The sequence below is a fragment of the Sander vitreus genome, chromosome 2 (genome assembly GCF_031162955.1).
Source record: "Sander vitreus isolate 19-12246 chromosome 2, sanVit1, whole genome shotgun sequence".
Taxonomy (NCBI): Eukaryota; Metazoa; Chordata; class Actinopteri; order Perciformes; family Percidae; genus Sander; species Sander vitreus.
This window is the reverse complement of record NC_135856.1, coordinates 15,522,567-15,536,285: the sequence shown is the minus strand read 5'-3', so window position 1 is coordinate 15,536,285 and position 13,719 is coordinate 15,522,567. Positions and strand designations below refer to the sequence as shown.

At 40.5% G+C, this 13,719-nt stretch overlaps 1 protein-coding gene across 1 annotated transcript in view; it reads left to right on the top strand.

Moving 5' to 3' along the window:
- Positions 1 to 1,167: 1,167 nt before the first annotated feature.
- pkn1a (protein kinase N1a) overlaps positions 1,168 to 13,719 on the top strand; it is a 53,053-nt gene continuing 40,501 nt past the window's right edge. The window contains exon 1 of the mRNA XM_078279936.1: positions 1,168 to 2,005. Within this exon, the coding sequence (XP_078136062.1) occupies positions 1,985 to 2,005 (21 nt within the window). The 5' untranslated portion in view covers positions 1,168 to 1,984. The remainder of the gene's footprint in view (positions 2,006 to 13,719) is intronic.

Below are 13,719 nucleotides of genomic sequence, written 5' to 3'. Positions count from 1 at the left end.
TACTCTCTGTTTGTCTGTTGTGTCCTTCCTATCTTTCTGCCATCTAATTTTCATCATGCAAATCAGTTATGCAAAACGCAATGTGTCCAGTTCAACTTCTCTATCAAATCTACAAAAGACACCCACTCACGCCACCATAACATCACCTAATCCCATTAGGAGCTTTACTCTACCTCTCTTTCTATATTCTCTCTCTCACACCAACACACATTATTACTGTTTCTGTTAAATGAGATCAACTTCAGTTGTGTCTTGTGTTTTTTTAACAAAAATACACTGTGTATGGAGTTAGATTTGGACTAGAGTCAGATTTAACATGCAATTTCAGTTGTTTATTGATTATTTTCAGAATATGCCATCCTTTTGACAATGTCCACAATGGCTAAAAAAAAAAATATTACTACTATATATTACTATACCTGCTAAACATCCGGACATTGTCATTGTGAGCATGGCATGCTTATGTTAGCATTTAGTACGAAGCACAGCTGTAACTAAGTATAAGTACAGCCTCAGAGCTGCTAACGAGGCTGTAAACTAATTCTGGATTACACTACATTTATCAGATGGCTATACCTGTAATTGCAAATTAATATTTTACATACAACTTTATTAGTTTGTAAATTAATATACTCTGCTATAGGTAAGACAACACAACACAATGTTAAACAGTTCAAATTAGCTCCATCCCATATTAAAATGCTGATTACCTGTTAATACACTAATAAAAATCTAACATTGAATTACAATTTGTCTCTAAACTGAGATTTTCTGCATAGTGAGTACTATTTTGGTAATTAAAGTAGATTTTGATGATCATATGTATGTACCTTTACTGAAATACAGTTTTGAATTCAGGACTTTTACTTGTAAGTTATTATTTGTTTTACAAATTTAATGTTACAAAATAAAAAGTTACAGTTGACAACGACAGTTAACGCAGGTCCCATGACACATCCGGGCGCGCCCCGGCGCCCAGCCGTGGACCAATGAACCGCAATGAACGCCTGATTGGCTCGCCCTGATATTACCCTAACCATAACCAATCCCTCTCCTCTTGCCTAAACCTAACCAACCCAACCAGAGCAGGCAGCGAGTACTAGCCATTCAGGGATGAGTTCCCTAATGAATATTCATGAGTCTTCCCCTACCATCCTGCAAAAAAAAATATAGCCGCCCGGGCGGCATTGCTGGAGCGTCGGGAGCGCGCAGCAGGGTCTATCGTACAAGTGGTATGTGCTTCTCTCCCGTCAGTTACTCTGTTTGAATGCGATGATGTGTTGTCTTCACTCATCCCATTTACTGTAACGAAGAACCATTTTTAATGTGCGTTTTTTTACTTCATCCAGCGGGATATTTTACGGACAGATTAGCTTTCTATTGTCCCTCGTTTTGACTGTATGAGTGGCTCGTGAAGGACTGACAGGCGGCTTTTTGTGTGGCATGTGATAGCGACAAGAGACTGAGGCGTGTTCGTGTTTCACGGATGTTACCGGGAAAAGAAGAGAGGGAAGAAGGAGCTTTCTTTCATTTTATGTTGCCTGTGGATGTGATTTTATCTCTGTCTGGGTTCAGCAGGACATGACGGAGGAGCGCCGCCGGTGGATTTTATGGGGCTTTTGCTAGCTGTTGAATGGCAAGATGAACAATGACTGTTGAGCCTAATAGTTTTGTTTGGATGCTGTTATGTGAATGCTTTGTTTTTAAACGCGCAGACAGTAAACGCATTTTTATTTTTGTGAAGTGAGAGCTAACGTTGGTGAAACTGAACACAGCACGGGAGGATCAATTCAGGCGCGGCCAGGCAGGCAAACAATGCGGATTACCTCTTGATTGTTTTGCCTTTGTGTCATACAGACCGTATAAAGTTTGAGACAGCACTCGCAGGACTAATACCCGGTCCTTTTTTAATAGTCATTTTATTTTATTGTCTTGGAAAAGAGACAACTACAAACTGGCTGACAACAGAGCAACAGGGACAACGATGGCGAACGACTCTATACAAGTAAGTTGATGAAGTTGGATGCCCTGCAAACTGCTTGCACGGTCTATTTTTATTGACCGGCAACGTTTTTTTTTTTTTAACATGATCTTGGGTGGTCTTCTGACTCTTCCTCTTTATGTCGAACACCACCCCACCCCAAATGAATACTTTAAACCAGTGGTTGCCACTCCCAGTGTGTTTTGGGTGACTTGTGTCCCCTTAAAATGAACCAACTGCTGGTGACCCCCTCATAGCATGGCCTGTCTTGTGATCAGTTCAACTAATCTGAAAGATTATTATAGGCTGAAGGGGTAAAAGTATTGCAAAAGCATGAAATAGAGAAATATCAGGGGGAAAAAAGAAACAATGTATGTAACGGTAATGTTTTTTTCTCCCTCAATCATCTTGTGACCCCTGACATTTATCTGGGGTCCCAGCCCCTAAGTTGGGAACCACTGGTTTAAATCGTAAACCACAAAATGGATCAAATACAAATCAATTAGAGAACGGTGTACATTGAAATATATATTGTACAATATACTGTTACGTAACCTCTGTAGGTAGATTCAAACAACTTGGGAAAAGCACCATAATGAGATGCATTAACAGAGCTAATGCATTTAAAGTGGATGGGTGACATATCCCTATATGCTGGGGGGCTCCCTGGAGGCTTCTCAAGGATCTTTAGTGGCCCTGGGACCCCACTTTGATGAACCACCAACCACTCAGTTGAATTGGAAATGGATAGTTTGTCATTTGTAAATAATGTATGATGGGACACTTTCTGGTTTTGGCGAGGGCTCGTGCAGAGAGCTCCAGCAGCGTTCAGTCACCTTGGTGTTGTACTGTGGATTGTACTGTATGTGCCACGATGTAAGTCTATCTAACTCGAGCTTTGTGCCTTTTAAAATGTTTAGTGTGGAGATACAGAGAGTAAAGGCAAGCAAAATAGTGGTGTTTGCTAAAACAAAACACAACACACACACACACACACACACACACACACACACACACACACACACACACACCCCATTCCCAACTCCAATTAGGCATTACTTGTTCATGAAAGCATTAGTGTGCAGGAAGGGCTGCTAGCTTTGCATTTTACTGGTAATAGTGCTGTGCCGAGGTAAAACCCCCACTATTTCCTGATGTAGCATGTGGGCAAGAGGTTATTTGATCTTTGCTTTGCTCTTAAGAGTCACAAAGCTTAAAGTGACACTATCAAGTAAAACATCTAATTTTTTTTAGATGTTTAGGACAGAGTGTGTGAAGAGGCAGATAAGCATTACGAAATTCATACCACTGAACTTAGTGAGCCATTGTTCCAGTAGAGCTTGTCACACTGTGACATTTTAGTCTAAGCAAGTGTCATGTATGTATCACTTGACCTGCAAGTGTGGAGTTTAGAAATGCAGGTTCTAGCCATGTCATGCAGGTGTATGGGCCTCACCTGTTTGTTCTGCAATTACACATTCTTGTTTGTAATTTAGGATCTCTGTCAGTCAATTGTGAAGGAAGGCAGTGAAACATGAGACAAGTTTAGCATTGATATACAATATAATTAGGTGTGTGTGTGTGTGTGTGTGTGTGTGGGGTCATAAAATGCTGACTAAACTGACTGCCCACTTCCCTTCCATCAGCCATTTCTCCCATATTTGGCATTTCCCTCCATTGCATTATAAATAACACTGATTTATTATTATATTATAGTTTATTATGTTTTGATACAGGCACATGTGATAATTTATGTTCTCACGGGATTTTACTAGTTGTTAAGTAGGTTTTCGTTTTGGATCCTCAAGACTTTTATTGTTGGTGGAAATCAGCCATTGTCTGTGGTTCAAGTATTTGTCCTCAGGTCTGTTCTCAGCTCCACAGTCCAGTATGCAATTCAACATCTTAGAGCTGAAATAATCAGTCGAATAATCTGTTACTAAGAAAATGAATCGGCAGCTATTTTGACAAGCGATGAATCGCTTGTCAAACAATTAATCGATTACAAAAGAGAATAATCTGCAGACTAGCAAGTAATTTAATAAAACCGTTAGTTACAGCCTGATAACATTTTTCTTTGACATGTCTCCATACACGTGGGCAATGTCTCCACTGACTGTTCCTTTTATAATTTTTTTCCCTCTTTAATTAGCTACAGGAAGTCATGAACTCCAGCACGTGTCAGTAGTAAAATGAACCACAGTCTGTGTTTAATTAGGCTGCTTACTGTAAGTGTAGCATGTTATCTGACTGCTTTCAAAAGCTTTGTGCCGGGTTAGTTTGCCACTCTAACCAGGTATAATTGTAGCTTAATGTCCCCAGGCTAGACAGCTTAGTTATTTAACAGATGTAAAAGTTCCTTTTCTCTCTCTCTGTGCCAGCTGACTTGTGATGTCTTTTCCCCCAAAACACGACAGAACTGCGACCATCAGCAGGCAAACAGTATCAAGGTGCTTGAAAGCAGTTCTGACATGTGTATATATATATTTTTTTTTTCTTCATGTGCAATGCTGCTTCTGTTTGTTTTGGCCAAGCCCTCATGACGCTCACAGACAATAGGTGTTCAAAGAAGGAAAGATGGCGATGGACAAAGCTCCAGGTCTCCCTTTGGTCTTTGATGTACAGCAGGAAACAAGAGAGGGTGCTTTGGGTGTCAGTGGCTGCTATGTTGACAACACTGGAAACCATTATTCCACCTTTTGTCCACATAACCTTTTGTTGCTAGTCCAGAAACAAGAGAAAAGGAATTAATCATAAGACAGACAAACAAACAAACAAACAAAACAAAACAAAGCAAGATTCAGGCACAGATGAAAAGGGGAGGGACGTGGGGCTAGGGATAGGCAGTGGTGAAGAGATGGGTCTTGAGGCGAGACTGGAAGATGGTGAGGGACTCAGAGGTGCGGATCTCTTGGGGGAGGGAGTTCCAGAGCCTGGGAGCTGCCCTGGAGAATGCTCTGTCCCCAAAACTGCAGAGGTTGGACTTTTGGATGCAGAGGAGACCAGCTGAGGTGGATCTGAGGGACCGTGAGGGTTGGTACGGAATCATCACACCACCACACTTTTTTAATTGAATTTTTTAAAGCATGAGTTGTTTTTGCTATATGAAGTTAAAAAGATGCTGTGACATCAGTCTTAACTTAAGACCCAGACTCAACAGGTGGGGCTGCGTGTTCGTCTCCATGTAGCTCTTCCTGTGTGTGGAGCGGACCCACCTGAATATTTTGTGTCCTGCTCTATGGTAACAATAATTCAGATTTGATTCTAGATGTCTCCTTTTATATGTTTTAACAGCTACAGACCAAGATTAATGCTTTAAAATAGTTTTCATATTTGTAAGCAAGCTCGGTGTGGGCAGACTAGTGGTGCATTTTACCTCCAGACTTAACTTTGGCGTGTACTGGAACTGCCATAGTATCCATTCAGCAACATTTTCAGACTGAACCTGTAGAAAGGAGACTGCCCAATGGGACTGTAACTTAGATATTACTGGAGTTTATCCATGCATTCTTAAGAATCTCTACCGATTAAGCATTGTACTCCTATAACATTGACTGACTCATAATGGACAGTTAAAAAAAAAAACGATCAGAATCGATGCAGAGATATCGTCTTCTTTATTTTTTTACACAATCTTCTTCTTTGTCAAAAACTGGTGCCTACATTACCTGCAATGCAACTAGACAACCGACAGTTTGGTCGGAGATTCAGGTGTGTTCTGTGTTATACTAGTAGCGGCTAATGTAGCATTTTTTTCATTTTCAAACTTGTAGTCTTCAGCCCCAGTTGACGCTGACTCAAGTGACATCAGTTGAGGCAGTTTACCAGACTTCATGCAGCTCCTTCTGGAGACACAAAAGGCTTTACACAACATTTTCACAGTACTCCCCAACACCTGTAAACAGACTTTGATGTGTAAAGAGTTCACCTTTAAGCTTCCATTATTGTAGATATGAAGCACGCAGTGGAGATCTACACAGTACCCCTACTTTGGCGTGCCATTTATTTCCCCCCCATAGGAAGACGATATTAAATAGCCCCAATAGTAGTCTGAACCCAGCTGCGTCACACTTCCTGATAACGGCTAGAGGGGAGACAAGAATGGAATGGAGGGGGGGAAATGTGTCGCTGCTGCTTTTTTGACATGTTTTGCACTTTGTATGTTCACTGGAAAAGCCTAGACAACTGAGACACACACTAGTGAGTTCACAAAATGTACATGAGCACAAATGTTCACAAAGCACACACTCTCAAACACACAGCTATAACAGCTGACACACACATAAAGAGTCAGACACTCCAGAGAATGCATAGGAGTTCTTCCCATAAGCCTTACCATGACGTAAGGAAACAGTTATGTGCACAAAGTAGGCTTTTCTCAGCGCTGCCCTGTGGCCATGTAGGCAGACAGAATTCACAACAATGCTCTAAGGAACAGTTGAGCAACTGGAGACTTGGAGAAAGGGCTAATATTCTCATTCATTTTTATGTCATACATCTCAGTTTAATGAAATAATGTAGTCTAACAGGACTCCCTATCATATGACACCATTTCTCACATGAATAATGCTATATTTAGGCTTGTAACACATGATCATAACCTCTCATTGGCTCGACTGACTGTGTGCTTTATGTTGTCTGACCCTCATGGAAATTACAGCATTTATATAACAGTTACCAACACTGTATAATGGAGTATTAAAGCAACTGAACATATTGAGGAATCAAGGAGAAAATGTTTTTTCTTTTTTAATTCTCATGTGATCATGACCAAAACCGCTCTCTACATACAGTAGCCAATGCTGTAGGAACAATATATGTTGTATTTGAGTGTTGGATACAGTTGGGCTACTGTCCTCTGATGGGCTCTATTCAGTGTCTCCATATGGTGTTCACATTACAGAAGCTCATCTGTGTCCCAGTCAGTCAGTGGCCATTTTCCAGCACAGGGCTTATGTATGTACTTGCAAAGGGACAACTCAGTGTTGATATCATGGATGTGTTTGTTTCAAGTTTATTTTGTCATTCCAACTTTAAAAAATTAAATAAAGCTGAACTTAAATGTAGTTTATTCAGGACTAACGTGTAAAAAAAACCAACAGAAATATCAAAATAAAACACAAAATCTTATCTTAACATCTTATATCTTGGTGGCAGATAATGTATCCAGTCATCTGCAAAATGAACCACAAATGCTGCTAAATGCTAAATCCACTATGTTCACATGCTAGTCTCTAACTGTGTTGTTCTGCCGCTTGGTGCTCGGCAGGTAGTGTATACTGGGCTTTTCAGAGCTTTTCCTCTAAAAACAGCTGGCTGCTGCTGTCAAAAACGATGCGACGAGAGCAGTGAGAGTGAACCAAAACAGTAAAGTTGAGGGCTGGACAGCTAAACAATGAGCTGAAACTTGCTGTCAAGCGCCGTAAAGCCATGGGGAGCTACAGATGTAGGTGATAATTCTCTGTTGGTTTAGAACTATCAGCGACCCCTTTAGAGCCACTTTAAGATGCTAATAAAAATGGAAATATGAACATGTACATTTCCATGACACTTGGGCACCTCCATCTGTCTAGGAAGACCGTAGGATATGATCAAGAGCTCCTGAACAGCTTCTGAATTAGCTTAATGGTGGAATTGTTTTGCAACAACAACACCACTTTTGTTTTAAGAGGAAGTTTGTTGACAGTTTAAACTTGGCTACACACTTTTAATCCTGTTGACTAGCCGTGTTCAAACATCTTTCCCAGAAACTTTTTATTTTTTCATTAGTGAAATGCAGTTGTGCAGCCCATTATTGACTATAATGTCTTTCTTAAAGCATATCTGCATTATGCCTACTGCTGTAGCTGGATCATTGCTGCTCTGATGGGAGCAGTTCAGATGTGGGTAAGGCTTTGCTTGGGCCCGACGGTGGAGGGTTGAGGGAAGGGGAGGTCTAAAGGGCACTATGCTGATGATGAGGCGCTACAGCCGCAGCAGTACAATAGGTTGTATTGTCTGACACCAGCAGCCCAGATCACATTCAGTTCACTGCGAGTTCATTTTCCTTATCCTGGCTGGAGCATGTTGGTGACCACACCCTCATTAACCAACCAACCAAGCCACCCTGCTGCCCACCCTCAGACTGGGTAGTAAAGCCCCATGTATCAAGTGTGGTTACTTAGTTAATGGTGTGCGGGTTGTTTTTGTTGGTGGAGGCTGAGGGTGAACACCCTCGCGCAATACTGAAATCCCTTGTGTATTTAAACCGTGTTTGGGCTTCATAGTTGGCCCCAGCAGCTGTTCTAAGCTGATGTTTCTCTGCATGGCTTTTGCCCGTTTTCTTTATCTCTCACATTTCGCCTTCCCTCTGTGCAAACATCCCATAATTCTCATGACCTCATCGCAATGTATTCCTGCTTCAAATGGACCCCTCCTTCTCTCTCCCCACACACACACACACACACACACACACACACACACACACACACACACACACACACACAGGCCAGCAACACTGCGTTCACACACTGTCATGACATCACCGATCACCCTTGGCCAGTGAACCCCGCCAGCTTTCTCACTGAAGCTAGTGTTCTGTTCATCCTATGAGGCAGAATAGTTTACAGATGCTAAAGTTGTGTCTTCATGTCTGCATCAGAACAAATTTGGTACCACTCCTTTTTTTATGTTTTAGTATGTGATGTTTTAATTATAACATGCATTACATCATCACTTTCCCTCTCACATGGTTGGTCAACACCACCAGCCTTGGACTTTGACACACCTTGACCCCTCCTCATTATGGCAGTGCCCAGGGCCACATGTATCGATCTCAGCCCTATCGCTCAGCGTGGACATGCTGTTTAAACAGCCACACGGCGCGGTGAACTATCTCTGGAGCTGCTGGAGGATTTTTTGCATACATTGACAGCTTAAAATGCATGTGTCGAAAAAACGATTTAAAGTGTAGTGACCGTGTTCCTTTCTTTAACTAAAAAAATAGACATACAGGATGAAGAATATATGGATAGTTATTGTTCTGGTGAACCTCCCAGCAAATAAACGAAATAGTTTAGTCTGCCTCAAAATACTGTGCATGTAAAACCCAACATTGAGCTGTCACATGCTTTCAGTTGTTGCATTTAAAGGTCAAAGATGTATTTTTAGTAGAAAGATATCGACAGAGAGCATTATATTATAATCTCTGGGAAGGTTTTCACTTTGGGGAAATGTACTCTTCCCCTAATAGGACAAGATATTTGAGGACATACAAGCTGATGCAATATTAGAGCTATGGTGACAACAAGCTTACTGGAGAAAAAAATCAGGAAACGGCATGTTTTTCCAGGGATTTAGTATTAATCATGTAGTTTATACATCTGTTTTTCATTGCTTCTGGTGTGGATGAAAAATATGTGCAGGGCTTGGCGGCACATCAACAGTTTTTTTTCCCCTCCATAGTTTAAATGTACTTTAAGTTTTGACCACCTGCCACCCCTTAAGTGTACAATGTTCTCATCGTTTTGCACACATGACTGTGATTCACGCATGGTGATTTCCCCCACAGCAGGGGGTCAGCTGGTAAACGGTTTGTGAACAAAGAATATCGGCCAACTTAATGGGATAAACTAGGCATGGTTCCCTAGAGCAGTCGTTCTCAAAGTGGGGTCCGTGGCACTATGCCAGGGGGTCCGTAAAAGTTTCCAGATTAATTAATTTTAATTATGATGATATAAAATATGTATATAGTTTTTTACGAAAGGCTTCATAGTTCAACGCATAATATTTTGATTTAAAAAAATATATAAAATAGTTCATAGATTACTTTCTAATCAAACAAATCTACAGCATAACACTCAGAATCTGCAAATATGTTTACTTTATGTATTATATCTCTGTAATACATTTCTCTTGTGTTGTTTATCACATAACAAAGACTGTAGAAGTATAAAAAATTAGCTACGCCAAATTATTTTAAGGGACATACATGAGGGGGTCCCCGGTATAAGGCTGAGAAAAGATTGAGAAGCTCTGCCCTAGAGCTCACACTGCAACGACAAACACAAGCGCTGATATGTGTAAACCTCATCAGGCAGTCAGGGTGATCCCTCCATATTAGGGCTGCACAATTACTAGAATTTTAATCACGATCACGATTTTGGTTTCCCACGATCAAATTCACGTGATCGAGCGATATTTAAAATGCTTCATTCCATTCATAGAACACTCTGTATCTTTTTCTCCAAAGCTCCGTAAACTACTCTCTGATCACGTGCCTCCATGAGGCAATCAGAGTTGTTCCCTGCACCGCGCAGTTTAGTTTAGAGTAACGTGTGAAAAATTCCACAACAGATAGCAGCAGTCGGTCATAAGTCATCACGAGGTTTACCAGTTTACCAGTAAACGCAACATTTTGTCCCGTCCTGTGTTGTTTTTCAGACAACAGCAGTGACCAGTGCTAGTTTGAGTCTTTTAGCTTATAGCTTTAGCTATATTGGCACCGGATTTTAACACGCGCCGTAAAGTGAACAGAAAATTGCGTTGCCTGTATCTTTTCATGGTAAACGCACATGTGTGGAAAGCGGTCGCACAACAGCTGAAATGGCATACTCCTTCATAGTATCCTTCAACAAAGGAGGAATGTAGCACAATATGGATGTATTGGCAGTAATGTAGCACAATATGGATGTGAAAGCAGTTATAATTAGCCTATGTGACAATAAAATTTGTTTTGGTTAAAATCAACAAATAATCGTGATCTCAATATTGATCAAAATAATCGTGATTATCATTTTGGCCATAATCGAGCAGCCCTACTCCATATTAAACTTAAAGTAGAGCTCATCAAAGTGTTTTTTATCTGACCATGTTTTGGATGCGTTGTTTGACACCAGTCAACTACTGGTTTATTTTGCATGTGTTGCTTTATTACGTTACCATCTGATTTAACAGGTGATAAACTATAAATTCAGTTCAGGTTCATTTTCTATTCTATAAAATAACTGTACAGTCTTAGACTGTGTAAGTTAGTGCGGCACAGTGGGGGGGAAATGTATCTTGCTTGCCATGTCGCCATGGATTCAGAGGGAATTTGAATACAGTTTTTTTTTCCTTGCCGGGTTTGAGGAAGGTTGCCAAAAGTAGTCTCTAAATAATATGCTGACTCTCCATTGCCAGGTTAAACCAACCTCACTGTCACTTTTACCACAGAAAGCCCCTGGTGGACTGGGCAGGCTTAGCAAGACTTGACGTCAATATGTGGGCTTGTCAAAAAAACAATTGTGTGGGGAAAGTCTGTAGTGTTAAATGACGCTCTACAGTCTTCTGTGGCAGCATATAAAAAGATCCCAGACTGATGGTGGCGTTTCCCAATGCAATATTGTGAGCTCCAAAAAAATGTCTGTCAAATTTTAGAAATGTAGTGGCTTAACCATGTAGTGTGTCAGGATGTGGTGACCAATTGAAATGGCTAAACATTGGTGCATTTAATGAAATGGTGGAAACAAGCAGCAAAAAAATATCAAACTGAAAAAGACTAAAAATGGACGCGGACGTGCACAGGTGTTGTGTTTAATACTATGCTGGGTGTCTGCATACAAAGACCTGTTTGCACTTGTTTGTCAGTGCGTACAGCTCACACACATGGTCTGCGCAGTCGTATGTTTTGGGCTGCTGTGAGACTCTTGCAGTTATGGGTAAATGACCACATTTACGTCACGCTGACCCCTGCAGTCTTGTTAATGTGAAAAGTATAGATTTGTTGTTACACTTTAAATTCTGCATACTGTAACATAACTTTAAGAAGTATCTAGCTTTAACTTTTAGCTGATTTAGCTTTACTATTTTGGGAGGAAAAAAAGAGTTGAATTGTAATACCAATGTCACATACTAAATTTGATTTGGTGAATTTTTTAAAGTAATGTTTAGGAGGCAATAAGGACGTGTAAGTGTGGTCAGGTCAGATTAAAGCCAGTTTGGGCGATGGAGCAATGGAGAAAACATAGGCCAAGGTGTCTTGGTTTTTGGAATAAGTTTAACATTTTGTAAAAGGTCTTCAAGGAAAGCTAGATTTGCTGTGTTTATGTTTAGCAGTGTCTTATACACTGTATAGCCCGACTGATACTGGATATTTGAGGCCGATACAGATATTTGGTAGTTTAATCTTGACATGGATTGCTTTGATTTGATGCATAGTAAGTAAGGCGTTTTGCAGTTTAAAAAAATCTCTGGACAGGCTATATAATTGTGACATTGTTTCTAAATGATCTCAAACCTAGGTTGGAATTTCTCTACTGTAATTCCTTGTTACTTTGGCTGACATACACAGATACCGATATAACCACAATAAGTTTGCTCTAGCTCTAGTCCACCTGCTTCTCTTCCTTGTCATGATTTTTTTAGGTTCACGATGAAGCCCTGCTTCATCTCTGAATGGTCAATGGCTTTCCTACTTCTGTTTCAGTCAGATTTGACACTCTGTATGAGTTCTGCTATCTTGTGGGCTATTTTATGTGATGCTGCTGAAGCTTTCTGGTGACGGTAGTTCACTCACTCAAGGAGAAGATTTCACACCGAGAGAGAGTCAGAGTATGTTTCTAACATGAAAAGTGGTTGCCAGCAGGGGTACCACCGAGGGAAGTGGTTACAATGGTCCAAGTCAAGTATAGTTACCAGGGGCAACAGGGCAGTTTCTCCCGTCAAGCCCTGTAGGGGTGGGGTGGGGGATACATTTACACATATACATACATACATACATAACATAACACTTGCCAGACATTGTAGTAGGCCCTACTGTTGTACATTAGTGTTAAAGATGCTGCCACTACCTTTCACTAGTCATAGTTTTTCTAAGGAAACCTTTTCTGGCCTGTGTAGTGCAGCCTGACCAGACTCCCTGTGATGAATGGTTCTGGACCAGCAACAGTCACGAGTATAAAGTGATTGACCATGTTGCCCTTCTGTTATCTTGCCCCCCCCCTTTTTTTCTTGTCTTTTACCCTCTCCTGCTATCCCTCCCTCCCTCCCTCCTGTCTAGGCTACGCACCAGCTGCTCCCCTCCTCCTCCTCCCTCTGCAGCCTTCCTTCTTGTTTTCCCGTATGGACCTCAAGAGCCGTCTTCCACTGGGGATAATTAGAAGGAAAAGTGATGTTGTTGCTGTGTGTGTGTGTTTTGTATATATATATATATATATATATATATATATATATATATATATATATATATATATATATATATATATATATATATATATATATATATATATGATTTTGAAAAGATCATCTATAGCCGTACAGAATCAGATAGTCTTCCTACAAAGTTGATGTGTGTGGGGTTTGTGTGTCATACACACAGGGTGTGAGTTATAAGATATAAATAGGCTATGGGAGTTATTAAAGTCTCCACACAAACAATCCCGCTCATTAGAATGGGTTGGAGATCGAGTTACACTGATAACATGCGGCCCACTGGGAGGTTCACCAGCTCAGGCCTGGATGGATGTTTGGGTAGCTGGGTGGAGTTGCAGTCAAATCCTTTTGAATTAAATCAGTTAAAAATGTTAAAAGTACATAAAAATACATTATTATTTATTTACTATAGTCATAGTCAATCATATTATACTGGATATGTTGAACTCCTCTTACAAGAAAAAAACAATAATTGAGAAGTGAACCAAACCCCAGATAAAAAAAAAAAAAAAATGTTTTGTTTACACTTTCCAACTTTTACTGTTGTAATGGTACATTTTGAAATTGAT